The sequence below is a fragment of the Pelmatolapia mariae genome, linkage group LG13, assembly GCF_036321145.2.
Source record: "Pelmatolapia mariae isolate MD_Pm_ZW linkage group LG13, Pm_UMD_F_2, whole genome shotgun sequence".
In the NCBI taxonomy this organism is placed as follows: domain Eukaryota; kingdom Metazoa; phylum Chordata; class Actinopteri; order Cichliformes; family Cichlidae; genus Pelmatolapia; species Pelmatolapia mariae.
In genome coordinates, this window is record NC_086238.1 from 5641338 (window position 1) to 5667493 (window position 26156).

A 26156-nucleotide genomic window follows, 5' to 3' on the forward strand; every position below is an offset into this window, starting at 1 on the left:
TATCTTCACTTTGATTTTGAACCCAGCCTACTTCTGTAAACAGAATTATGTCCCCACAACATGAGCAATACAAGTACACATACACACAAAGAGCAGAATGTTGTAAACAGTTTGCTTCTAAAGAATTAATTCGAAGTGTCAACAGACGTTGGTGCATGATAGTGGGTCAGTATTACGCTGGCTAAAGAAGATGCAGCCGTTTAATCCTCATTCCCAAACACGCATCCACAATCCATTATAAGCCCAAACAAAAGTGCAGGTGGATGCATTCACTCAGCTGTGAGTTAGGGTTAAATTTTGGCAAACCTTTGAGGAAAGATGGGCCTTTTGGGGTATTTCTGTTTCTGCTTAGCAGCATTTACAGAATCATGCCGCTCTCCTCCAGCTTTTAAAATTCATCCATTCCTATAATTACTTTTAGTTTAAATTAGAAAAATCCAGGTTACACTAAACTATCAAAAGTACATTTATTTTCACTCAGTTTCAAAGAAGCCTTAGAGAAAGGTGTTTCCAATCTTAAAGCCTATTGAATACCCATTTATGCTATTGATTACGTGTCACCTTTGTGGCTTGAACCCAACTCTCACAGCTCACCAAAGTATTTCCTCAAAAGGTTGTCAAAGAGTTGTCACAGCACTCAAGTTAAACCGGGATTTAAACAAATTTCATCAACGGCACAGATGGCCTTTCGAATCAAACATTCCCCCTGGGCAAAAGTAAAAATGAAAAATGCACAAGCCTGTACATGACAATGTACATGCAGGCCCCCAATTTTACTGACCATGCGCACTAAATGTGCCTGTCACAGTCATTGTGAATAAATGCTGTTATCATCTGTTGGCAACAAGGAAGTTGCCTGCAGCTAAGGCAGACACAGAGACAAAACAAAATATTATCTTCCCACAAAGAGCCTGAGGCAGGCAGAAAACACAACACCCGCGGTCATACAGAACGTGTAAATATACTTATTAATAGCTATGCATTTACACTCACGTATATGTACAGTAATGCTCATATTTCCACTGCCCTCCATACACATGTTTTATAACAGCATGGACAGAATGTGGCAAGATTGATGTAAAGCCCAATAATGCAGGTAATATATTATTCATGTTCATATGTTGGGGGGGGGGGGGGGGGGGGATTTTCTTATTTCTGAACTCTGGTTCTGCCTCCGTGCATTTTGCAACATGTACATTTAGACTAAACAGAAAAAAGACCTAAAGATTATCCAAAATTCTCAGACTACCAAAGTGTGTTCACAGGAGATGGTACTGCAGTAGGTGGTTTTATTATTTGTAAAAAAATGTTTATAAAACTGCAGGGAAAGGATCAACGCAGATTTTACATTCCAGATGTTGAGTTTGTTCCACCAGTGGAGGGCCAGAAGAAACAAGAGTCTCAACTGAGATTAGAAGCAACAAAACCCTCAGAGTGAGCATTCACCATGGCATTATCAAAACCTCGGGGTGTTGGCCAGCACTGGAATCTTTACCTGGATTTCTACCAATACAAGAAGCTTAGTCTTGTCCAGACTGAGATTTATGATGCCAACATGATAGCAATTTTTGATAGCAATTTTTGGTCTCTCATTTTCTACTGGAAAGGTCTCAAAAGGGGGATACTCCTCTGCAAAATAAAGAGGGAATTCAATTGGTGGTCTTTGAATTCTTTATCTGGGATTGCAAGGCTAAACATAAACTTCCCAGAAGCCAAATATTTCTGCATTAAATTAATAAGCCTTTTTTATTCTCTTATTAAGCTTCTTGAAAAAAGAGAGGATTTTAAATAGAGGGAGGATGTTGGTGTTGATGGACAGGTCCATAAAACGCAGAGGTTAAACAGAAGTTGACTTCCTTAAACAGTCACAGTTCTTAAGATAATCAAAACTATGACAATGCAGTGACCTTAACAAACTCAAATGACGATATACACAAACTCACACAGTTATGAAATATTTTCTGCTATTATTATTAATACCCGCGCTCTCATTCTCTCATTCACCGATGCTTGTGTTCACAGAACTGAGAAAATTTAATGCATGTGGAAAAAAAACAAGTGCACAGCTATTGTGGTGCTCAGAGTAAACAGGAGGCTTCTGTCTAAAGGAGAGCCTATTTTAGTGTGAATTACAGCTGCATCAAATAATGCACATTTATCGGCGTATTCATGACTTTGTCATTACTGTTAAGTCTTAACAGCATGCATTTAAAATGATCTAAGGCCTTTGTCAGCCGGATAATATCCTACTCCAATCATGTTTGTGTCACTGAATGGATCGCTTGGCTCCATGTCATCAAATGCAGTGTGACAGTTAACATAATAGGCGTGCAATACTAGACTATATCATATGCCAATTAATTAATCCAATAGAGCCTAACTAGACCTATTAAATCCTATTCTAATTAATCAGATGCCACCAGGATACTCTGTCACTTACCCCAAATTTGAAGGATAATTACCCAAATGGAAGCCAGTAATGTCACTGCAGAGATTTTTTCCTAATGATATCTGCTTTTGAAAAGGGAAATGAGGCATGTTCCTGCATATTTTCAGTATAGAAGTGACAGATTTACTAGGGTACTGATAAATCATGGCTAAACCTTGTGAAAGGTAACACATCTGCATATAGAAACTCTGGTAGGTATCAGGATGACTTTTACAGGTACAGGAGTGGGAGGCATATTTTTTTCTGCCAATGCAAGGATGCAATTTGGTTTTTATATCAGTAACTCATATTGTGTTCAATTTTGCCATAAGGCCCAAGGTTTAAACTTCTTTAAAGTGGTCTGGTTGTCCACAGGGAAGGGAGGAATCCCATAGAGTTAAAAGAAGACCAGGAACTGAGGTGAATATTAAGAGTCTTGTCATCTTCTCCTCTTGCACACAGTGTGAGAGAAAGTTCTTCAAGTATGGACTTGCAGTGAGAGGATAACAGAAGAACATAGCAATTTTGGGGCAGCATGAGAGAAAGTGAAAAGGGACAGAGGGCAATAACATACAAAAAGGAATATTAGTTTATTACACTGGGCCAACTTTCCAGAAGGCTAATATCCAGCTTTTACTTAATTATACACAGATTCATGCTTGTGCTTGTGTGACTTTTCCTGGTGTTTCCTTCTTCACTCAATATTTGTGAGATCCTTTATTTTTGGACACAATATTAATGAATTCACTGTGTGGAGTTAATGTCAATATACATGTATGACAGCTACACCACAACCCACTGCTGTTGCAGTAATTCCCTCCATATAAATCTCCTTTATATTCTTTTTCTTTTGCATAATGGTCACTGAAATGGACGACTTTCGTAACAGTTCATCTTTAAATATAGTTCTGAGATTTTCTTTTTAGTTAATTTTTTTCTGCCTGTGGTGTAGAGCTACAAAATATGGATAATGAACTTAATGGATATTTGCCAGTCAGTAGCACAGCTTTTTAAATCTCATTCAAGGTCTCTTCGTGTCTCGCTGCTTCATGTGTGTTCTCCTGCTACTTATTGGTAGTTTGAGTTTAATAATAAATCAGACTGACCTCCTCTTAAAAACTATGATGCTCAAGAGATCTTGTTGTTCTCATTTGCAAAGAGTACCTCTTTGCAGGTAGATTTTTAAGTGTGTTTCTGCTAATTGGCTCCCCTTTGAACAACCGCATCCACTAATGACTGTCTTGCAGGCACAGCTGGAGTAGCTGACACAGGGACTGGGTTCAATAGTGCTGCTCAGAGCAGCCAAAACAAATGGCAGAACAGTCGCTAGTAGGTGTTTAAATGTTCAGCATATTTGCAGGCAAAATTGTCGCCTTACAGATCCTTCAGATGCTGGATAATAACTAGTTTGTGTTGGCTACAATGATACGGTTTTATTTCATTTTGAATTCGTGAGCAGATTTTGCAGATGAATACTAATTTTTAACACTGTTTATTTAGATAAATAAAGACAGACAGATGGACACACAGCCCATTGACCCTACAGCCTCCCCACAGACCTGTTTAAACACTGAATTCTAGACAGCAAAAACACAAAACACTGCCCACATCTCTTAGATGTACTCTTTTATTTTTAATAGGAGTAACCACAATCTACTCTCAGTGGTACATAGACAGGATGCTGAGGCATGTGTTTGTTGAACAGGGAGAAGGAGAAAAGAAACAGAAAAACAGAATAGTGTTTTTTGGTTGTTGTTGTTTCTTTTAACACCCCTTAGTCGTGAGTAGCTTGCTTTCAATGCAATGAAACAAGAAAAAAACCCAACAAAAACACTTTTACATTTCTCAAACCACAGATAATCACTCTACTAGTCTATTCTGTGAGCTAGCTAGTATATAATTTGGGGTATTATTTCTACAGGTTTTTTTCATATGCATTCTTTGTGGGAAGAGATCAGAGTCAGACACAAATGTAAAAAAAAAAAAAAAAAAAGCAATACAGAGCAGCTATGGACATAGTCTCATGGGGTAGGTCTGGTCATGAAAAAAAGAGTTTCTTTCTTAGTGCAATGTAAACTTTAGGCCATATTTTAAAGCAGCAGGCCTTGAGCTTGTGTAAATCTGCCCCACTGCAGAGCGGCATTATAATCATAAAAAAGGCTTTAATCTATGTGCAAGACCACGAAGGCTGCATACCTGACCAAGACTGACTCCAGAAATATTCCAGGTTGGTAAAACGTTCAAAAACCTCTGCTGTGACAGCTGTCACAGTTGTTGACTCCAGAATGTCACTGATAGACTTTCATTTCCTACCCATTCAAAGTTTCTGTCCACTGTTATTCCATATGCTAACTTATACATATATTTATTCTGTGGTTCATATCTCACTAAGGTTCATGTTGAAATATATAATGTTGCAGATAGTCAACAATTCACTCATTGAAATTCTGAGTCTGTGATGGAGGTTGTGCTTATTCTCCCATAACATGATTAATCTATAATGTTACCTCAGGCTGTGTATTTGGAAGAGAGAGTCTTGCTTATTCACCTCTAGTGCTGCAGATACTTATTGCTATTCCCTGCACATTTTTTTGACATGAATGGATTTTCAACTTGTCTCAAATTTAACCCTGCTCCAAATTGGTGCAGGAGCTCATATTCAGGAGCACAAAGGGATGGACAGAACCAGCTTGGCAGTGACAGACCCTTCAGTCAACTCATAATGTTAGAGCATATTCTGTAGCAATTTTTCTATTATTGTAGCAGTCCTACTATATTATAAATCCATACTTCTGTGGCTGTGGACCACTGGTACTGCTCTTTTTGCATTCCTCATTGGTAATACTAAGGATATTAACATACTCTGTGTATGCTGGCTGCTGCTATAACTGGTCTAATTATGTTGATGTACAGTAAATTTGATTGCGTGCAGCTGTCTCTGTCCAGTTCTTTTTGCAAACTGTAGATGTGTTAGGCTAGAGGCTAATGAAGTTATTAAACTCAGACTTATTCTAAAGCACATGAAATAAGTTATGAAGTTCTGGCTCCATGTACAAGGATAAGGGCAAACACAATAGCCACAGTTAGTAATTACCCATTACTGTGTTTGAATAGAACACTATTAAATGTTCTTGGACTCAAATGCAAATGTACAATACCACTAATAGTACTGCAAATCTATGGAGACAGAGAGCAGCTACACAGAAGCAAATTATTAGCAACCAGCCGTTTGAACAGTTTGAACGGAACTGGCTGTGTATTTACATATATAATATTATTGCTGCATATGGACTACACCACAAGTCCCTAGGGATCCCCAAGTCCCAATGGGAGACACCGTCAAAGGTGGTTGAGAACAACAGGGCTAAGGTCCTGCGGGACTTCAAGTTGCAGACAGACAAGCAGCTGCTGGCCAACCAAACAGACATAATGATGCTTGACAAGGAGCAGAAGAGCGCACTTGTGATAGATGTGGCAATCCCAGTGGACAGCAACGTAAAGAAGAAGGAGCACCAGGGGCTGAAAGAACAACTGGAACAGATGTGGAAGGTGAAGTCTAATGTAGTCCCAGTGGTAATAGGAGCATTAGGAGCAGATTCCAGCAGATTCCAGGGACTACAACAGAGCGCTCTGTCCAAATGAGTGCAGAATGCAGGAAATGAGGAAGCAGAAAAGATCGATGTAACCACTGTGACATCACCTGCTGGTTAGTGAGTTCTGTCTTGAAGCCTTGAGCTGAGTGTTTTGAAGCTAGATAAGATGAGTGAGGAATTAAATCAAATGAGAAACGGAATGACACTGCAAGCTTTTGGCATAGCAACAAAGGAGCCTTGTCCCAAAATATACTCTGCTTTATTGTCCCTTGTGACTCTGATTACCTAATTTAAGTGTTAATTGTAAAAAGATAATGTTTTTTGTAACATTATGTTGCATTATTATATTACATTCACCTCATTAGGAAAGTGTTAACTGAATATTGATCTCTTTTTTTTTCCATGGACTTCTAGACAGTTGGACCTCCCTTTGCAGCCAGAGGAGTTGCCCCTCCCCGACTATTAGAAAGAAAACAGTTTTAGTTTTGGCCACACTTTTCACCCCTAGAAGTTATGCACATCTTTTATACACAGTCTCTGCCTCAAAATCAAATACAAGATTCAATATAAACAATTTATCATGCAAGAATTTTGCTCTGGGGTTTCGATTAAAAAAGTATACTTTTTATTATTTTGGAAAGAGGAAAAAAAAGTTATTCATAGATAGGTCAGGGTGGAGCAGGTAGTTATGTATTCATGACTAACAGCAGTTGTTCTGGCTTTGACACATTTGAATGTGACAGCTTCTCTCAATCTAAATTCACTTTTTGGCTTTCTTCCAATAAGGAAGAGAAAAAAAAATCTTTCTTTCCTTTTCACTCCATTGCTCATAGCCATAAACATTAATGAGTCAGGTTTGTGTGACAATGAAATTCCACCTTCATTGCTGAAGAGCAGGCGTGACCTACCCACCAATGTCTCGGTAACAGTTTGCAGCAGTTTTGAGACTAACATAAGTTGACACCCATGGAGGTGCATGAGGTGCACTGCTGAAGTGAATCTAAAGGAACAAAAACAATGAGCTGCAAAGGATTTTTGTTTTAATTTGGACAATAATCATTAGGAGACATTTTGGACCAACAGAGCAGGTATGAATCAACTGCATAATGAACCCAAAAATATGAATGATTATCCACTGAATGGCCTACTTTCTATGAAAAAGGTATTTTCTCTTTCATATTAAATCTACTTTCCAATGCATTGAACTTGCCGACCGGTGACTCAAAACAACACACTGCGCTTCTCATGAAAATATCTCATAAATACCTTTCTATATGCAGAAAATATATATTAGAGGGTATACATTATTTTCAACACATCTGCATTAAATGGTAATAGCTAAAACACTCTGTAACAACAGTACTCTCACTTATACTTACATATCCCCAGCAAATGGCTTGTCTTGTTTGACAATTTACCTATAAACCAGACACAACACAATTTCTTAATATGATATTCATTTCATGTGCAGAAGAATACAGTCACAGGATGTTTTTAAGGTTCATATCCAGAACTTGTTTGATTTAGGATTGATTAAGAACTTGTTAATTATTCTTTTTAATCATCTTATCCGTATAAAAGATATACATGCTATTGGGCAGCAGCTTCATTGCACCTTACTGGTGTCAGTCAGATGGAACACATCCTGATTATTCTTATGCAGATTTTTCTCGAGTTGCACATCATGTATCACCCCCTCACCCCTCACCCCCCACCCCAACAGAAGAGGAGAATGAAAGAGAGGGGCAGATTTGCATCACAAGCACTCATAATAAACAAGAATGCACAATGAATGAAGCCTTTTTGAGACATATGTCACATGGCAGTTTAGCCAGTATTTAAAATGAATAATTTATTGATGAAATCTCAGCAACATATTGCTTCATAGATCAGTGAAATTAAGAGATTCATTCCTCTGCTGGGACCTGATGAAATTTTTATGGTGTTTTTGGATGCCTGTCATCTTAAAGCACAAATTTCAAGGTTAATCTTTCAGATTTGATCCCCTTGAAATGTGCCCAGATTGATCTACTGTGCTGTGGAAACTGTAATTGGGATCAAAGAGCAACAATTCATTCTTACAGTGTGTTCCTCCCCTTGTTGTCAAAGCAGCTGCTCATATACAAAAAAGGGAAAGAAAAATCTGATATATGTCACTAATATGTGGGCTAGCATTCATCACATATTCAGGCATAAATATCTATACTACCCTGAGAAGTAAAAAGCCTTTCGGGTTCACTCCAGCCTGTTTCCTAATAACATGGCGATAGAGCAGTGAAATATGGCCATCACTCATAAAAAGCGACATAAATCGTTAGGAAATGATTGAGATATTTTGCGCTACAGCAGGTGCAGTATCTATATATGGCCAGTAGGGGTAGTGTGTGATTTTAGTAAAAAACTTTGGAGGCATGTGAATTCACTCCTTGCCTGCAATTAAAGTGAAGAACGTATAAAGGTGAGCTGAAGGGTTGCGGGGTGTTTAAAACATCCACTCCCTTATTACATATTGTTTCTAAGAATTTTGCATCCTGGAAAGAAACAGACAGATATAAATGTGCAGTGTTTGCTCTTCACTTGTCTGTCTGTCCGGTGCAGTTCAGTGAAGGAGCTGTCCACTGCTGGTGGTGCTGAAACTTTGTTTTTTTGCGCCTCTGACAGACTTAACCAAACAATTAAGAGATATTTCCGTTTTTATTACATCCACGAGAAATATCCTTTAATTGTAAGATTATGCCTATCTAGAAATCTTCTGCCACGAGTTCCTCTTCTTCTTTATAGCTCTGCAAACGCCGTGCATTGCTCACTGATGTGTGTAAGGCTACCCAATAAAAATTACTGCCACCCTTTAGAGTGATTCGTGTCCTAAAAATTCGCTCCAACACTTTGACCTCGGCTATATATATATATATAAAAACACACCCATAGAGTCAATTCTGCAGAAGCAATATTCAATTAATCGAACAAGCCAGGCTATAAGAAAACGTTAGGTTTGTTTTCTGTTTGCTCCTGTGCTGAATGCTCCTCCGTCAACTCCATCCAGCTGTTCTTTGGTTCAGACAGGCGTTGTGGCTTCTGTCACGTCTGTCTCTCATCCATCAGCCCTCGCCGAGGATCACAGTGTGTAAATCCTTTTCTCTGGCACATCAGCTGCGCTCCGTCGTCGCTGAAGTATGGTGAAAATGTGTCCCAGTCGTTCTGTTCTCTCACATTTTCCCCGAAAACGCCAACTTCTCCAAAAGTAAACTGTTCACACCGCCGCCAAATATGTACGCTGACTTTGGGTGTCTGCTTTTGTCGCGTTGTTTTATTTCTTTTCTTTTTTCTTTCTTTTTTGTTTTGTAAGTAAGGCATATCTTGTCAAGGGATTATTTTTTTTCTTTGCCTGTTTTAACCTCCAGTCGTGTGTTTAATTATCGGCTCTCCACGCGTCTTTCTCCGGCTAGTCCAACTCATTTCTACCCGGCTTGTCGAAAAAAGCACCCGAGTCGTGAAGTCTCTGCAGTCACGTGATTAAGACAGGACTGAAGAGAGTGATTTTTTTTTCTCTCGGAGTGTGTATGTGAGCCTTTCTCTGTGTGTTGTTGGAGGGGTGTCCCTCCTCCGCATATTTTGCTACTTGCCATGCTTTAGACGCCGGAGCGCAGGGAGAGAGGCGAGAGTGATAACGCCGGTCTCTCTCACAGGGCTACCTGTCTTTTTAGGCTTACCTCGAGTCCCCGTCGGTTCGCTCTGGTCTTTTTGAGCCCACCTTCCTGCGGTCGGCTTGTTTTTGTTGGTTTAAAAGAGAGCAAGAGAGGAAGAGAGAGAGAGCGAGAGAGAGAGAGAGAAAAAAAACTGTGGTCATTTCTGTAGGGTTTACGCGGGTCTGGTCTATCAGGAGGAGGATCGCGGTTCTGTTTGGCTCTGGGTTTTGATCATCTTCCTTTCTTTCTTTTTTCTTTTGGGTGCTCCATTTGGACAGTACAGGACAGTCAAGCAGAGCTTGGATGAGCCGCCTCACTGAAATCCCGAGATGGAGTTGCTGCTGATCTGCCTTCCCCTGTGGATATTGCAATGCAATTCGGCCAAAGCGGACTCAATCATACATATCGGTAAGCGTCCGGCAAAAAACAAAAAGCAAAAGAAAAAACAAAACATGTTTGGGTTGGTCAAGTGTAAAGGGGTGCGGGAATAAAGGTCAGCCAGCTCATACTGCCGTGATCACAAGATGTTGGTGAGAGGGCGGGATAAATAGAGTGTATTCAGCTTCATCCTGCGTTTAAGAAACACTTTGACTCTCCGGCGAGTTGAAAAGTTGGTGTTTGTAAATGACCAATCACCCGACCCTCACTGCTACAACTGTTTTGTTCATATTATTTATTGGTATTTATTCGATTTTGCACAGACATTTCTGTCACTTTTCGACGACAGATCGCTGCATTCATGTTGTCTTCACATCTTAACCACACCACTGCCTGCCTTTGAACCGCAGTCCTGTACAAAAAAACAAAAACCAAAAAACCAAAAACAAACCCCAAAAACGATTTACAGTAAGCAGAAAGGCCTGTTTCAGTGAAGCTGTGAAATAATAATGATAAAAACACTAATGTGCAATCGACAAACCGCTGAGGCTTTTTTTTAGACCAAGCTACCTCTTGTGTGTACCCGACAAGCCTCAACTTTCCCCGGAACGTGACTGCAATCTTAAAAACAAAGATAGAGGGAATGTCAGCGGAGTTTCGTTTTATAGATGCAACACACATAGTGCCTCTTTGTACTCCAACTTCAAACCAGAGCTGCAGAGATGTGGAGATGCTTGAAACTCACCACGGCATCCAAACGATCTGGTGCCCTTAAACATCGCATTAGGTTTGATTTGACACTTTTGAAACATATCTGCAACCTCCGTTTCAACACGGACTGAGCCATTACCTTCATTTTGCCCCCCTTTTCATTAATGAGCAGCCCTGTAATCTCAGATAAAAACGTCAGTGTCACTGTGAGCAAATCTCGTCTCGGTGCTACGCCGCCGCCACCGCTGCTGCTGCTGTTCACTGTTTACTGCAACAGTCTGGCAAGCAGCAGCAGGTGCTCAGTCACTGGCTTAATACAGCAGTGGGACTCCATCCAGATAATATTGGCTGATAGTCCGCATAATGTTAGTGTACCCCAATTATTCTTTTCGTTTCCCTGAAACCCCTTTCCGTGATGTATGCGCTCTTCCAATAGCAGCTGATGCCATTTTGCTAAACAGTGGGGGAGGAGGGGGGAGGAGGGGGCAGTTAAGCTTCAGTATTCCTCCCACACAAGGCCTACTGTGGGTAGGGTGCCATGGATCTGTTAGGCATGATGGATATTAACTTTCTAAGTTTGACTAAAACTAGTGCAGTGCGTGTTTCCGATTTTACAGTGGTCTGTGATGAGACCACGTCGCTCTCCGTGGTGCTGAAATCTCACCAGCGAAGACGCTTAGCTTCAGGAGAAAATACGTTTAATGTAAAGATATATAAAAAGAAAAACAGCACTGTTCAGTCTATCACTTTGGCAGACTGTGGGCAATAAAAGCTATGTTGTATACATTGGGTCCACAGCAAAAATAAATTTCGTTCATCATTATCTTCCCACATCTAACTTGCGCACACATAACTACTGCTCCCCCCCCCCCCCCCCCCCCCACACACACACACACACACACACACTTCTTACTCTTACTCTTCCAAGTAATTTACTGTTTTACTCAACAGGTGCCATATTCGAAGAAAACGCTGTAAGAGATGACCAGATTTTCCAACTTGCCATCTCGGACCTGAGTCTGAGCGATGACATTCTGCAGAGCGAGAAAATCACCCACTCTGTGAAACTTATCCAGCCTAACAACCCTTTCCAGGCAGTGCAGGAAGGTAAGCGTCCCTCGACCACCCCCCTCCCGCCCTTGGAATAAATTGCCGCTGCTTTTATTTTTATTTTAAATCTTATTACTTGGGGCAGCGTGTGGGACGTCAGTAAGGGGGTCATCTTCTCCGCTCAGTAGCTATGATCACGCAAGAAGTCCGGTGTTTGCTGCGTGGTAATCTTGACTGTCCTGATCTGCTGAAGCCCCAAGAGAATGTTGTTCATTCACACATTGAAGCGATGGCTAGTAGAGCAGGCAATGATGATGATTCATGTGCATCTGTGAGCGAGGGAAATAGCTGTGTGTGCGGCGCGTAGGCGTGTATGTGTGTATGTGTGTGCGTCGCCACCTGCAAAGCGCTCTGCCACTGTACCAAAGCAAGGTGTCTTCTGTGGTTGAAAAGCTAGGTGGAAGCATTGAGTTAAGAGCACAACAGGACAAGATGTTATATGTGTATAAAAATCATGTGAAGACGATCAAATGAAGTTTCCCTACCAATCCGGGAGTTATGTAATGACGAGAGAGTAATATTTCTGGGTTTGCATGCCTCTTTGAATGGCAAACAATACAGTTTTGTCTACTTCTTTTGGCTTTCCCATATTGTAGGTGCCCAGAATGGACACATGTCCACACATCAGACACCAAATTAATAATGAAATAATTTCAGCCAAGGTTATCTCACTCAGATGCTGAACAGACTGCAAAAGGCGATTAAACATTCTTCTGCTGAAATGAATCATTAAGACTTTAATGGGTTCCTGGGGATCTTCAAAAGCTGTTTATGTCCCCTGCACTTAGTTACGAGATCCTACTTTTGTCCCCAGTTGCACAAAGGCCTTGATGACTCATTGCTATTCATAGTGCCCCTGACAGGCAAAAAAAATGATATTATGTCTCGCCTTTTGCTATAATTATCCCGTGTCATTTAGCTGCGGCTCTTAACAATGTCACAGATATCTAGTATTCGACTTTATATTTCCAAAAGCAAACTTTAATCCAGATGAGTCTTAACTCAAGCAGTCTGTCATTTGAGTTCTTTACATATACCAGAAGTATACCGTCATTTTCCAGCTGCTGCTGCGGAGATAAGATGAAAAATGTGTTACAGACATATGTCACTTGGCTAATTTATCAGTCGTTGTTGCTTGAGATGCAAAAATGTAGTAATTAAACTGACTGGCTAGCAAATCATTCACCACTTGTGCTTCAGTCTAATTAGTGTAGTAACTCAGTCAAAGATGGAACTTTACACCTAAACTTGTTCATGCTTAACTCATATCAATTACCTTAACAGTGCTTTCTTTTGACAATGACCATCACAGTATTTTAACACAACACAGTGTGTACATAAACTCTCATAGACACACAAAGTTCTTGATAATCATTTTTCTTCACTGAAAAGCTTGTTATTTCTTATTGAAAATAATTCAGTTTATCACTTCTGAATAAACTGCCTGTCTTTACCCTTGATTGGGTATCATTTTGCACGCTCAATTATTGTTTATGGCCAGGCTCCCGCTAATTATTTAAGTGGTTGATTAGAGGGCATTCAGTTTCTGGAGAGAGTTGGGAATAACGTGCAGTCGATGACAGGATCAATGTGTGGCCTCAGATTCTTGTACTATGCACAAAGTAGGCCGGTGAACATTGAGTGACAACTGGGATAAGTTAACCTTTTGCTTTGCTCTTTTGTTCGCTGCCATCCTGCTGTGAGTGGCAGTCAGGACCTTGCCATAGCATGGTGTAGAGCGAGGAGAGTAGAGGTGGGTATAAACAGGGAAGGGATGGGAGCATGAGTGAGTGAGATGAATGAGGATGAGATTATAGAGGTGCAGGATACAGTGACAGAAAAGATAGAAGGGAGCAAGATTAAGAGTGAGGGGGACGAAGAGCAAAAAAATAAAAATGTTCATGAGTACCAGTGACTGTGTGTGTGTGTGTGTGTGGGGGGGGGGGGGGGGGGGGGGGGGGGGAGAAGAAAGAATCATGATCAAGACCTGAATAAACATGAGAGGGCTAAAGAAGAGCAAAAGTGAGGTGATAAGGAAAATTTGCCATCTCGAGACAAGCAGTTCTAGTGTCACGTTTGCCCTTATTTGGCTATCTTTGTCCTTGCTCTGCTAGAACATATATTAATGAGGAAGTCACCAAACGCCATGCAAACAGAAACACTCAACTATTCAGTCCTCCCACGCTTTTATCGTTTAAAGATGACAGCTCAAGGCTGGCTGGATATACTGCCTGACCACACAACTGGCAGATGCTGTCCTATTTATAGGCTGGAACAACTGAAATGAATGAACAGGGTGATTTCTACACTGAGAGTGGAAGCTCACAAGCATCAATGCTCGCCATGAGACCTGTAGGGCTTATCTGCCATCAGCTTTGTGTTAAATAGAAAAACAAGACACTTAAGATTATAATTATATAAAATTCTCTTCCTAAATTGTGAGAGAATAAGTCATGCTGAGGTGAATTTGTCACAGTGGCTAGAGAATACATAATAAAGCAGGACATGGTTTATAGTACAAAATATTACAATGCTGAATTTCTTATGTGCACAGTATTTCTCCTCACATTTGTTATGGAATTATTACAAATAAATAATTCCATGACAAATGTTAGGAGAAAAGGAATATGATTTTTCACACATCTTAAAATTTGCAACCCAGATTTCCCCTTGTAATATAAAATAGAAGCTTGTTCTCTGGACATATAAGTTTACATGGGAAACAAAGCTTTTATATCTTTTTCTGTCTTACTTTTTATTCAGGGGAAGTTAAAGCAAGGGGACAGCAAACTTGCCACCCTGCTGTGTCATTATGCAAATTAGAACCTATGCATATTTCAAGAAAAGCTCAGCCTGTAAGGCGGAGTTCTTTCCTTTTTTTAGCCCCATAGTTGCTGGGTGAGCATTTAGACGATATGCAAATAACATAAACATCTCATAAAACGAGAATGCCATCCATCATAATACAACTTTGCTGCAGGTGTGTGGTCAAAATACAGCAAAGCTGCATTAAGATTCTACAGCCATGTTAGCAGCCCTGAGAGGCTGAACTTGGGCACTGTGGTAATTTGAGATAAGCATGCCAGCATGCAAACAATATTTTGACAACAAACTCAAAGATGTTAACCTGCTGGTGGCCATAGAAGAAAGGTTCATGATAGAGTGTGCAAAGCTTTATCCTTTAGGTTCTAGTATGTGATTAGCAAGCATGCCAACAGGACAACAGTGTGGGACTACTGAAACTTTTCAAAACTAATTAGCTAAACATACATTTCAGTTTTTGCATAGCAGGCATTCAAATTGTATTGAATGCCAAAATCAGTTTTTTTGAGCTGTTTCACTATTTTGTGAAGTCCCCAACAGAGATTTCCATTACACTTTAAAGAATATGGGACACAGTTAAGGAAAATAGTTTCCTCCTCAGTAATTTGTTGAGTGTTCTGTCCCGCTGAGCCCTCTTCACACACCACACCACCAGTGACCCTCCATTTTCATCTAACCCCTGCCAAGGTAACGTCAAGGAGGATTTAATTCTTTGTCCTTTATGTTCCTGTAAGCCAATAGAGTTCAAAGAAGTTTTTTTTTCTCTTTGTCCTTTCCTCAGTCCATAATGACAAAAGTTGAAATGATGGTTCCTCAGTGTTGCCATTGATAATGCAATATCTTCCCTGTGAGTGTCTATTTATGACAACTCATTACTCGCTGTGTAAACGTGATATAATGCTGCCCTTTCGCTATTATTGTCCCTGTAAATTTAAAAAGGCTACATAAATCTTGGTAACACATTTGTTTGTGCTTTCATGTGTTTTTACACAGAGGGACGATGATCAGGCCATTATACCAGCCGCTGTTAATTATCCAACAGTAACTTTAATCTATCATAAGCACTTCAGTGGGCTGTAAAAAGCTGGCAGGTGACTTAATAAACTAACTAATGCTGTGACAGAGGTGTATACATGTTGTTTATTCCCTTCAAAATGTAAAGCATCCATGTAGGCCAGGTAGGATTAATCTGCATTTGCAGAGCTGCTTCTGCGGTTGTTGGGTGATACTTGGAAAAATTGTGCAGTAGCATGAAATATTCATTTGAAAATAAATTGTTCCCAAAAAAGAAAATTAACATCCTGCCACTTAAAGTAATGCAGATCTTTTCCACATATAAGGTTGTATATATTGAATACACAGACTTACCAGAATTCAGTTTGTCACTGGGAGAGGATGCCATCACCAGAAGGGGTTTATCTAATGTTTCCTTTTTATTTGATTGTCACTTTTTGATTTGTTTTTAATCCATCCACCATATACAGGGCCTCAAAAACTTCTAAAAAATGGTCATATGTACTTCCTGCTTCCTCCTCGCAGTCCTGCAGTGCTATATTACAGAGTTTATTGATGTGATCATTTCACTGCTCGCACATTATTTATCTGTGAAATGTATCATAACATTTAGCTGGCTACATAGCTGTGTAATAGATATTTTTTTAGATTACGTACCGGGTGAATAAATGCTGTGACACATGAACACATAGGGATTATCTGCCTTATTTTTTTTTATCTTGAATTTGTGGCATCCTGCGTGATTTGAGCTTCTGATCGCTCAGCGAAGGATGATAAGATCCTGCGCAATTTGTATAACTGAGGACTGATCATTAAAGAAGATACAAATAGGGCTCAGATGTGTTGATTTCTATAATGAATACGCCTATGCAAGTGGAAAGTTTTTTATTTATGGAGAAGTGTGTTCAGTGCTGTAATATCTATAATACAGCTGTTTCACAGGTATTCCTCGCTCGGCTTGCCTCTTTGAAATTCATTTGACCTCTTCTGAGAGATTTCAAAGGTAAAATATTCCTTCCTTTGTTGCACAGGTCACACTTTAGTAATATTACAGCTATAACTGTTATGTAACCGACAGTACATTTCTGCATTTTAACACACCTGCACTTTTACACGTAAGCCATTCACAACAGCATGGGAGCCATAGGGAAAGCTCTTTGGGGCCTGTCGGCTGAAAGACACACTAAAGAACATACATTCCTGAACATTTTCTTTGGAATAGCCAAAGTCAGCATTGTCTGAAGAGAGAAAAGAAGCGAGAGAGCAGAGTACAGAAGGAAAGAGACACAGATAGGTCAAGACTGTTAAATGCTGGATCTGCTTAGTAGGACTGCAGGTTTTGTCCTCTGTGCTGTACAGGAACAGCTGGCCAGAACTGCTCTCTTGTGGTGGGTTACTTCTGTGTCACGTAGCCTCAACATTTGCAACAGATGTCTCATTTACTAGTTCTCCGACTCTTCCTGAAAGTAGCTCAGAGACATTTATAAGTATCCAATTATAAAAAAAAAATACTCTAAAGACTTTAAAAGTGGTTTAGACTTTGGTGTCAAAAGACTTGATCTGCTGATTAACTTCAGGAAAAGCGTCAGTACGCTCAAATGTCACATCTGTTCTGTATTCAAAGAAATCATCTGTAGCACTGCTAAATGTCACCATGACCAGGGATTTTAGTAATCTTTTAATTTGGGTAAACAGGGTTGTGGTGTGTGGAAACAAGTCTCACAAGTAAATACACTGAGAAAGAGAGTGGGAGCATTGCAATGCAGATTTTTATTGTTGGCTTTTAGGTAAATTGTGAAGTTATGTTTAGTCTGTGTCAGAATTATAATATTGCTCTAATTAGAGAGAGTGGCATGCATTCATGTTGGGCCTTTGTTCATTTGTGTATTCATCACACTCCCCATGTTGCCACACTGGCAGACAGCTGAGGGCTGACTTCAAAGTATTCTCATCGCTTTTCATACTGGCATGTTTGACTGAGGATGTTCTGGGGGGTTCATTGTGTAAAAACCTGACTAATGGCTTGGGTCGAATGATGGCTGTTTGTACCTGAAAGCCATATGAAGGAAATGCCCACTTAAAAAATGGATTCATTTTTTAACTGCACAAAGTACATACAAATCTTGATAGATGTTTGACAGATTATTCCTCCAGTGATCTAGCATGTGTACTAAATTTGGCATCAGAGGATATTACTTTTGTCATTTTGCCCTGTCAGGCAGTGACAGGCGAAATTTATCCTGCTGGTTCCTGTAATTGTTGTTTAAAAGACATTTAACACCTGCATTGATTTTTGCAATATGACAAGAGCATCTGATCTATGAGGGCTGGTTAAGATCTGCATCTATCAGAACACAACTGAGCACATGCCACGCATAACCCAACAAGCTGCCTGTAATAACTTGCACATGAACATACAACATATGTTTTCCCCACCACCGGTTTCTCAGTCCCATGTCTTATTCATGTCCCTGCCTTCTTTGGCGTGACAGATTTATAACGAGCTGTAGAGAACACTGTGACAGATGTTAGTGCTTTGCTACGACCCCAAACAGCCCCCAACCACCGCTGAGGATTGGCCATCAATACTGCTCTACCTGTTAGAGTGAGAGAGACCGAATGAGACTCATACACAGAGAAATGGGGGGAGGGGGTGGGGGTGGCCCAGAGGAGATGTCCTGTTCAATCAGACTGATGTTGATGAGGCCTTCGGCCTCCGTCCGTTGTAATACATCGGAGTCCCACATGTTACTAACATCATTTCTCTTTGTACACACACCGTTATGCTTCGACGTTATTGAGCTGCCTAAAGTGTGCTGAGATGGCAAAGAGATGAGGTGGTGGGGGAGGAAGAGTGGGTGTATAAATGCCGGTAGAGGATTTGTTTGTTTGTGCATGCTGGAATGAATATATGTGTGGTAATATGCTGTAATATTTGAGAGTTTGTGTTGGGTTTTTAGATGTAGGTTTGCGGATGTGTTTGGAAAGTGATTCTGTGGTTTTGTGAGAGGCAGTGTTGCTCATGAAAGCAGTTTGGTGATGGGAGCTTTCAGCTACCCCTTTCACTCACTTGTGATGCTGACTAGCTCTGAGGGAAGTGTGTATAATTTACTACCCACCACCTGCACCATTGGCTGCAAGAAGACTTCATTCCAGGACGGAAGACAAAGAGCAGAAAATCAGCCTCAGAGTAAATCCTATTAGAGCCTAAACAGAAGTCGTCCAAAGAAATGCTGTGCGGCTATCTCTGACGTCACACTCTTTGCAGACAGAGGGAGGAGAGCGATGGGGTTTGGTTGTGGGTGGAATTGGACTGGAAGTCTTGGTGAATATAGGGGTGAAGTAGAGTGAAATAGTGAGCAAGTGTGACATTGAGGGTAAAAGCAGGGTGTTGGAGATGGCTGAAGGCAGTGGGAAAATCCAGGGAAAAAAAGGAGCAGAGCATGTAAAATCTTGGAGCGTATGGAAGACAAGAGGGGCAGAATCATTTGAAGCTGCCTACTCGGCTCACTAGCCTTATTGATGAAAAGATGCCAAAATGTATTTGGGAGCCATTGTTTGCATTAGTGCCCACAGACATGACTACCAAGTGGGACCATCTGTCAAAAGAATCCCTTCTCAGTCTTCTCTGACTCTCCATCTCTCTCACATTGCCATGGGTCCTCTACCATGGCCAGGCAACATGGATTTTATCCAAAGATGAGGCTAAGCTAGTGTGTAAGCTCTCTCTGAGTGAAATCAAAACCCAGCTTAAACCTCATGAGTAAAAGCCTAAAAAGAGTGTAAAGGGCGAAACATGCAGACACCACTGAAAGTGGGTCAAATGTGCATCCCGGTATGAATATACTTCAGTTTGGCTGAGAAGTATATTCTACAGTGAATCATCACAAGTTTTTGCATAATTACTCTGCTTTTTTTGAACTCACTATGATGCTGTCTTGATTCTGTACTTACCCAATGGCTTTCTCCTTTTAGCAGTATTTGATCTAATACATCACAGTGGAGAGCAGGCTGTTAATGTATGAATATACTGGCTAATTGGAATGGCGAGACACAAAAACACAACAAAGCACTTAAGTTCTAGTTTCCTTACTTACACATTGTCTCAGCTGATAATTAGAGTCAATTAGCAGATATTGTAAAATAATGTCCTATTTTAACCAAGTAAGTTAACAGTTAGCAATACAACATGTTATCTAATCCGCGGTATTATCACATCCAGACAAATTATTCAGGGAACACTCGTGGGATGTGTAGGCCTAATTCCTGTTTTACTACCCTATTCATCAGCAAACCCAGCGTCAGTTTTCCGTAGGTGTAATCACAGCAAGATGTCATTGTTAGGTTTTAATCATTGCTTGAACACGCTTGTAAAACCTTGTAGCACCGAGTTTATTGAATCCCTTGTTTTTTCTTTAATTATATCAGTGTAAAGCGCATCTAAGTAGAAGGCCTCCTTCCAAAGAAACACCCACGCCACACCAACATGACCCACTCATCATATATAAAAGCAGGAATAAGGAGGTCGTCGTTGTTTGTTGGTATTCATAAAGCACCCTTGCTGAAATAGCAAACAAATGATAACGTCTCTCCAACAGATGTCTTGGCGCAACTTCATAGTTATGTTTTTCACATATGTACAAATATATGGGACTGACATAATTCAATGCACAGTGTTAACATGGTTAAAATACTCAGTAAAATATAAAAAAGCTCTCTTGTTACAATCATGTGTTTCATTTGATCCTTCTATTTTAAATGAAGCATTTCTGAAAAAAATAAATGCTTTAATGTATTGGAGACCACTGGTAGGCTGAAATTGAATAATAAAAATTCACCAATGGGAGTGAGCTTTGTAAAAAAAAAAAAAAAAAAAGGCGTTTGTGTTCTTAACCAATTTGCCTTATTTATTATATAATAAATTTGCCAAAATGCGAGGGTGTTTTCTATGTGAACACACATACTTAGTTAGGCCCCATTTAAAGGCAACAACACCAGTGAAACGTCACTGTGTACTTAATCAGAGTTTAGTTAGTCTCAAAGAGATGAGTGACGGTATTAATATGTTTCTTGCAGAATGACAGTGTCAGTGTAAAATATGGTGTGATCAGTGTGTATACTGTTATAATCATTTACAGTAGAAAATTAAAATATTCCCATACAATAAAGCAATTTGTATAGCAATTTGATGTATTTTGCTGCAAATCTTTAAGCAGGTATGTGTCTCGTTGAAGAGATATTACCAGTATCTGCTTTTGTCCTGTAAATATCTCTCTTAAAGGATAAGCAAGTTCTTCAAGAAGTAGTATTACAGGATAATTTCTCCTTTTCTTTTCTTCTTACTTTTTCACTTACTGGGGCCATTTTTGCTACTGAACCAGATTTTTGATTGGTACTGCATTTTGGGGAAAGTAAAGTGTTCTCACAAAGGTATCATCTTCTTACAACATCTTGTTGTTGTTTTTTTAAAGATTGAACTAGAGGTCACGGGATAGAAGAAGAGTTTTCAAGCATTCAAAAAGGTTTCTGACTTTTTTTTAATTTCACCTGCATGATGGTTTCAAAGGTTAATGAGGATAACTGTACTGAGAGAAGAAGATGGTGGAGAGAGCAGTGTTAATATGCTGTTTGTGTCTTCAAGCCTCCTCAAACCCAAGGCGATGTGAATGATTCATTCTCTCACTTGATCGAGACAGAGAAGGTTCATCATCTCGCATTATCATGTCAGTCTGAGACACACAGTCATTATGTTGCTAAAGGATTTTCTAACTACAGTTTTTCCACTGTCATGTCAATCACAAGGATAAAAGCACATTTAAACTGTGTAAATAATTATACTGTGTCTGATATAGCATTTATTGCGTACATAATTGTGTTTTTGAGTATCTTTTGCCTGTCACACAGACTTTTGTATCTTAAAATATTTGTTTTTGTGTTTTCTTTTGTGGCTTTAAACTACTACACCACAGCTCTGCTCCTGGTTGAACTCCAAACAGTCTTCAGCTTTGTCCTGTGCTCGAATAGACACAGGCCCCAAAGGTTAGGAATTTCATGTAGACATACAGAGTTGTGGTGCAACTGGAATACTTTATCTGCCCTTTCCTCTGAGTTTGAATGATTTTAGGGAACAACATGAGTGTTATGTCCGCAAACTAAATGTGTAACACAATCTAAGGATGGAGAGTCCATAAGGAAGGTAGCTTTATATTTAACCGGTGATATTTTACAGCTTTAAGGAAGCTGTGCATCTATACACAAATTTAATATTAAAAAAAAAACAAAAAACACAATTATGGTTTATCGTGATATTCGATCTTTATGGTACCCATAAGATGAATCGCTATGCCTTGCCTTTGGAAAGAAAGCAGTTTTTTTGTGTGTTTGTACACTCATTTATCAATAAATTGCAAGCCTTCTTGGCAAGATTTTAGCTCTTTTAAGCACCTTATAAAACCCTTTATTCTTCTATATATTTTAAAATCACACCACCAGTGGGCCAACTACTTTTTTTACAATTTTGTCCTGAAACTCTTGTAAATAATTGACCGCATGGCTTAAATTGCCTCTATGACAGATATCACTTGGCTGGGCTCACACTTAAAGACTGTCAATCCTATTATGAATGTGACTTGGATGTTCCAGCTGATTGAGTTTACAGTTGGCAGATAAAGTCATACACTGTGTAGTGGGATTATAGGCTTAATTCTTTATAACCAGTCACTCCCATGTTTTTCAATTACAATTTTTAAAGTTTTTTTTTTTTTTTTTTTAATGATTGATATGGGACTGTGATGATGCTCTCACTGTTGACTTGGCAATGCTAAACAAATAGAAGAAGAAAAAGAAAAAGTTTGAAAAGGTTTGTGGCATAAACGTTTACTGCCGATATTCCTCTTCTTCGTGTAACGTAATGTAAATATAGTAAATAACTGAGGTCTTTAATTACTTCAACTGCAGCAGGTTTTATCTTGCAAATGTATTTGCTGGCAGTAGTCTCTCATTTCTAGCTCCCTCTGTATGATTTTTATATGGATGAATTAGGAATGTTCCTGGCAGGTAATTTCTTAGTCGACTAAATAAGGGGAAAAAATTAGACTAACCAACTAGTCTAAAAAATAAACACTCAGAAATTAAGCTAAATGTGAGAACCGTTTAACGGACAATGTCAAAAACCAACAACAAAGACATTTTAAACCATTTATCACATTCTTCAATAATGACTCGTGCTTCTTAACTGTGTGGCTCCTCACATCATGCTTTATGAACATTGCACGTCATACTCCAGACAGCAAAGAAGAAAAACACTTAAAATAAACTGTTGTTAAATATGATATGAAAAGATGTTACTGCAAAAGAAATTCAAGTATGATTAAAATATGACAAATTAACATCAGAAAAATGAAATGACGGGAGTGAAAAGTACGCCATGCATTATGAATGATGCACGCTGTTTGAAAATTCATATCAACCACTTCAATAAAAGTTCAAATCTAAGGTAACAAAATTATAAATCATCCAGCAATTTTATTCTGCTTATCTGAAATGAGGTCACAGGGGCAGCAGCCTAGCAGGGAAGCCCAGACCTCCCTCATCATCAAACACGAGCTTTTATTTTGAAATACTTTCAGGAGCATTTGGGAAAGAAAAAAAAATCAGATTTTGATAGTAAAGTTTTGCTGTTACTGCTTTTTTCATATGACATTTACTGACTGAATGTCCAGTCACTACTGACAAGCTTAGCCAACGTGCAATACACAATGCTTTGTTCTCAGTTTTGTGTCCCTATCTGACTATCAGGTCTATTATTATTACTATTATGTTTCCCATAAACAGTATGAAAGATGAATGTATAGCTACTGTAACATCACCCACTGGTTTCTTGGTCCGAGATTTCTTGAAACTTCAGAATAGGACATAATAAAAACAAATGTGACAAGGAGAGGCAGGTCTGATTGTGAAGCCACATGTTCATTGGCTAATCACATGACAGTCACATGTTGTTAGCCAATGAGACTGCGGTTTCATGCTACAGATAATGTTTCATTTTGAGACATAGTAGGAGCAAGATTTACAAAAGACCATTTCTTATTCAGTATGACCCAAAATGAGTGACTGAGCCTATAAACTCAGCAGGAAAATATTTATAGATGTCAAGAGACAAAGATGTTTTCCTATAGACTTCTACAGGACCAGAAACCACAGCTATCACCACCTAGTGGACTTCAGATAAATGGCAAATGGACTAGTTCTTATATAGCGCTTTTCTACTCTATCTAAGAACTCAAAGCGCTTTACACAACATCGAATGATAGAATGTAAATTTAAGGAATCATTGGTTCATTTTTCTTACATCCATATTTAATACTGTCTATGGTGAGCACAAGGCTCCATGTAGATATTCACGTGCCTGCCAATTACTTTTTTTTAACCGTGCAGACTCGTCCACGGATATTTTACAATCCACCAAGTGCATATGCGCTCCAGGCAGCAGACTTCAAGAATACTTCAAAGAAGTGTAACAGAAATGACTAGTCGTCCTGTCTGCACCTGTCCATGTCTGTAACAGAGTATAATCAAGGTTTAAGAAGAGAGTAGAGAATATATAGTTGAATTTAGAGTTGATACACATGATAAGTGGGTTTAAATATTTTAAGTGTATGCATATATTCTTACATAAGGGAAATGCATAATTCATTTTATCAACCATTATATAAATTTCATGTATATATGGGACCTTCAAAGTGTCTTAATTGTCTGTGCAGTCAGTACAGAGTACCCTAGTGCCTCAGGATCTCTTTCTCTTTTCAGTAAGCGGAAAAAGAAGAATTAAAAAATAACTCTCAGCCCATTGTATAATTGCATGAAAAGTAATGCCAAAATGGTATTTTTCTTAAATTCTTTTAACAGCATAAAATCAGCCTTCAAACAACCAGATTCGAGCATATCTTTAATTCAAAACACAGAAAATGTTTTGATTAGATCTGTTTAGATACAGTAATTTTTTGTGTAGATAAGGAAAAAGAATCTGAGAACATTTTCACTATGGCAGATAAAAAAAAACAAACAAAAGCAAAAACTGTAGAAGATGCTGTATTTATCCCACCGAGTAACAAGATGGCTGAGGCTCTATCCAGGTAGAAATTGAACAATGGTGAACAAAAAATAACAAACAAAAACAAAACACCCTGGGCAAAAATAAGGTTGTGCAAGTGATTTTGAGCCACTTAGACTTTACTTTTCTCTGCTTTGACTGCAGACACAGCAGCAAACACTGGGTCCAAGATTACAACAGAAAAAATGGAATGAAATGCTTAAAAGTGCTCCATTTTTCAAGAAACCAAACCAAAGGGTGAGCATTACAGAAAGTCTGAGTATGTAGAGGCTCATCCGCCCAATACAATAACAGCATCACAATCAGAAAAAAGATGTCTTAGAGGCACGATGAAAATATGGAAAAGATGAGTGGGAAGAAAAGAGAAGCAGATTGCCTTGAGGCTAGAAAGAGAGGCAAATTGGTAGTGGTGGAGGAGGAGGTGGCAGCATTTCAGACCATGTCTCTATCTTTGCCTTTTTTCTTGGACAGCAGGAAGATGTCTATCAAGGCAATGTCATCATTTCTGGCAGTGGAAGCTTCCTCCTAGCAACACTCTGGCAGTCTGTGCAACCAGGAAGAGAGAACAGGAGAATGAGGCATCTCCCAATTGAATAGTTGTCCCTCACTGATTCTCTCTATGCCCACTCTCCGCCATAACAAAGCCTTCTTTTAACAGAACAAAAATGGAAAGTCTTGGCCGCAGTCATGCTCATTCCAGCACAAACAGTATGTGTGCTTTTTGTCGCAATGTGACTGGGGAGAGTTCACTGCTTGTTAGTTTGTATGTGTGTGTATCTGTGTGTGTGTGTGTGGACATATAAATCATGTAGGTGTGTATGTGCAACAAACTGGCTCGTGTTTCTGCGTTGGCATGTGTTGAACTGTATTCCATCAAAAACCCCATAACAAGATGTCAAGATAAAACTATTCTATATTGTTGTTATGGGCTTTGCTTCTTTTTTGTTTCAGATTGCTTTTGGACAGTGTAATCTAATGCCTTGATCCAATGCATTGGTTGGTATGGCAACTGCTCCATACTTGAGAAAACAATTTCACTCTGTCCACCTGTTGATAAGTGAAAATCAGACCAACAGACTTGATAACAGAGGTATTAGTCATATGAAAATAAATCCACAAGGAGGAACGTGAAGGTAGAATTGAAAGCATCTGTCATGAAAGCAGTGATTCTCTCTTCCTCAATAACCCAATAATCACATAATAAAACCAGTCTTGTGGGAGACACTTGGAACATTATTTTTAATAATAATGTTCTCTCAAAATACTGAGCAGTGTCCCTTCAATTTAGACACTCTCCTTTC

The 26156-nt window shown here is 39.3% G+C and overlaps 1 protein-coding gene across 3 annotated transcripts in view; it reads left to right on the forward strand.

The window, feature by feature from the left end:
• The first annotated feature begins 9721 nt into the window (after window positions 1-9721).
• grid1a (glutamate receptor, ionotropic, delta 1a) overlaps window positions 9722-26156 on the forward strand; it is a 273940-nt gene continuing 257505 nt past the window's right edge. For all 3 annotated transcript variants that reach the window (XM_063491391.1, XM_063491393.1, XM_063491392.1), the window contains exons 1-2: window positions 9722-10115; window positions 11748-11903. In XM_063491391.1, coding sequence (XP_063347461.1) covers window positions 10037-10115; window positions 11748-11903 — 235 coding nt within the window. In that variant the 5' untranslated portion in view covers window positions 9722-10036. The remainder of the gene's footprint in view (window positions 10116-11747; window positions 11904-26156) is intronic.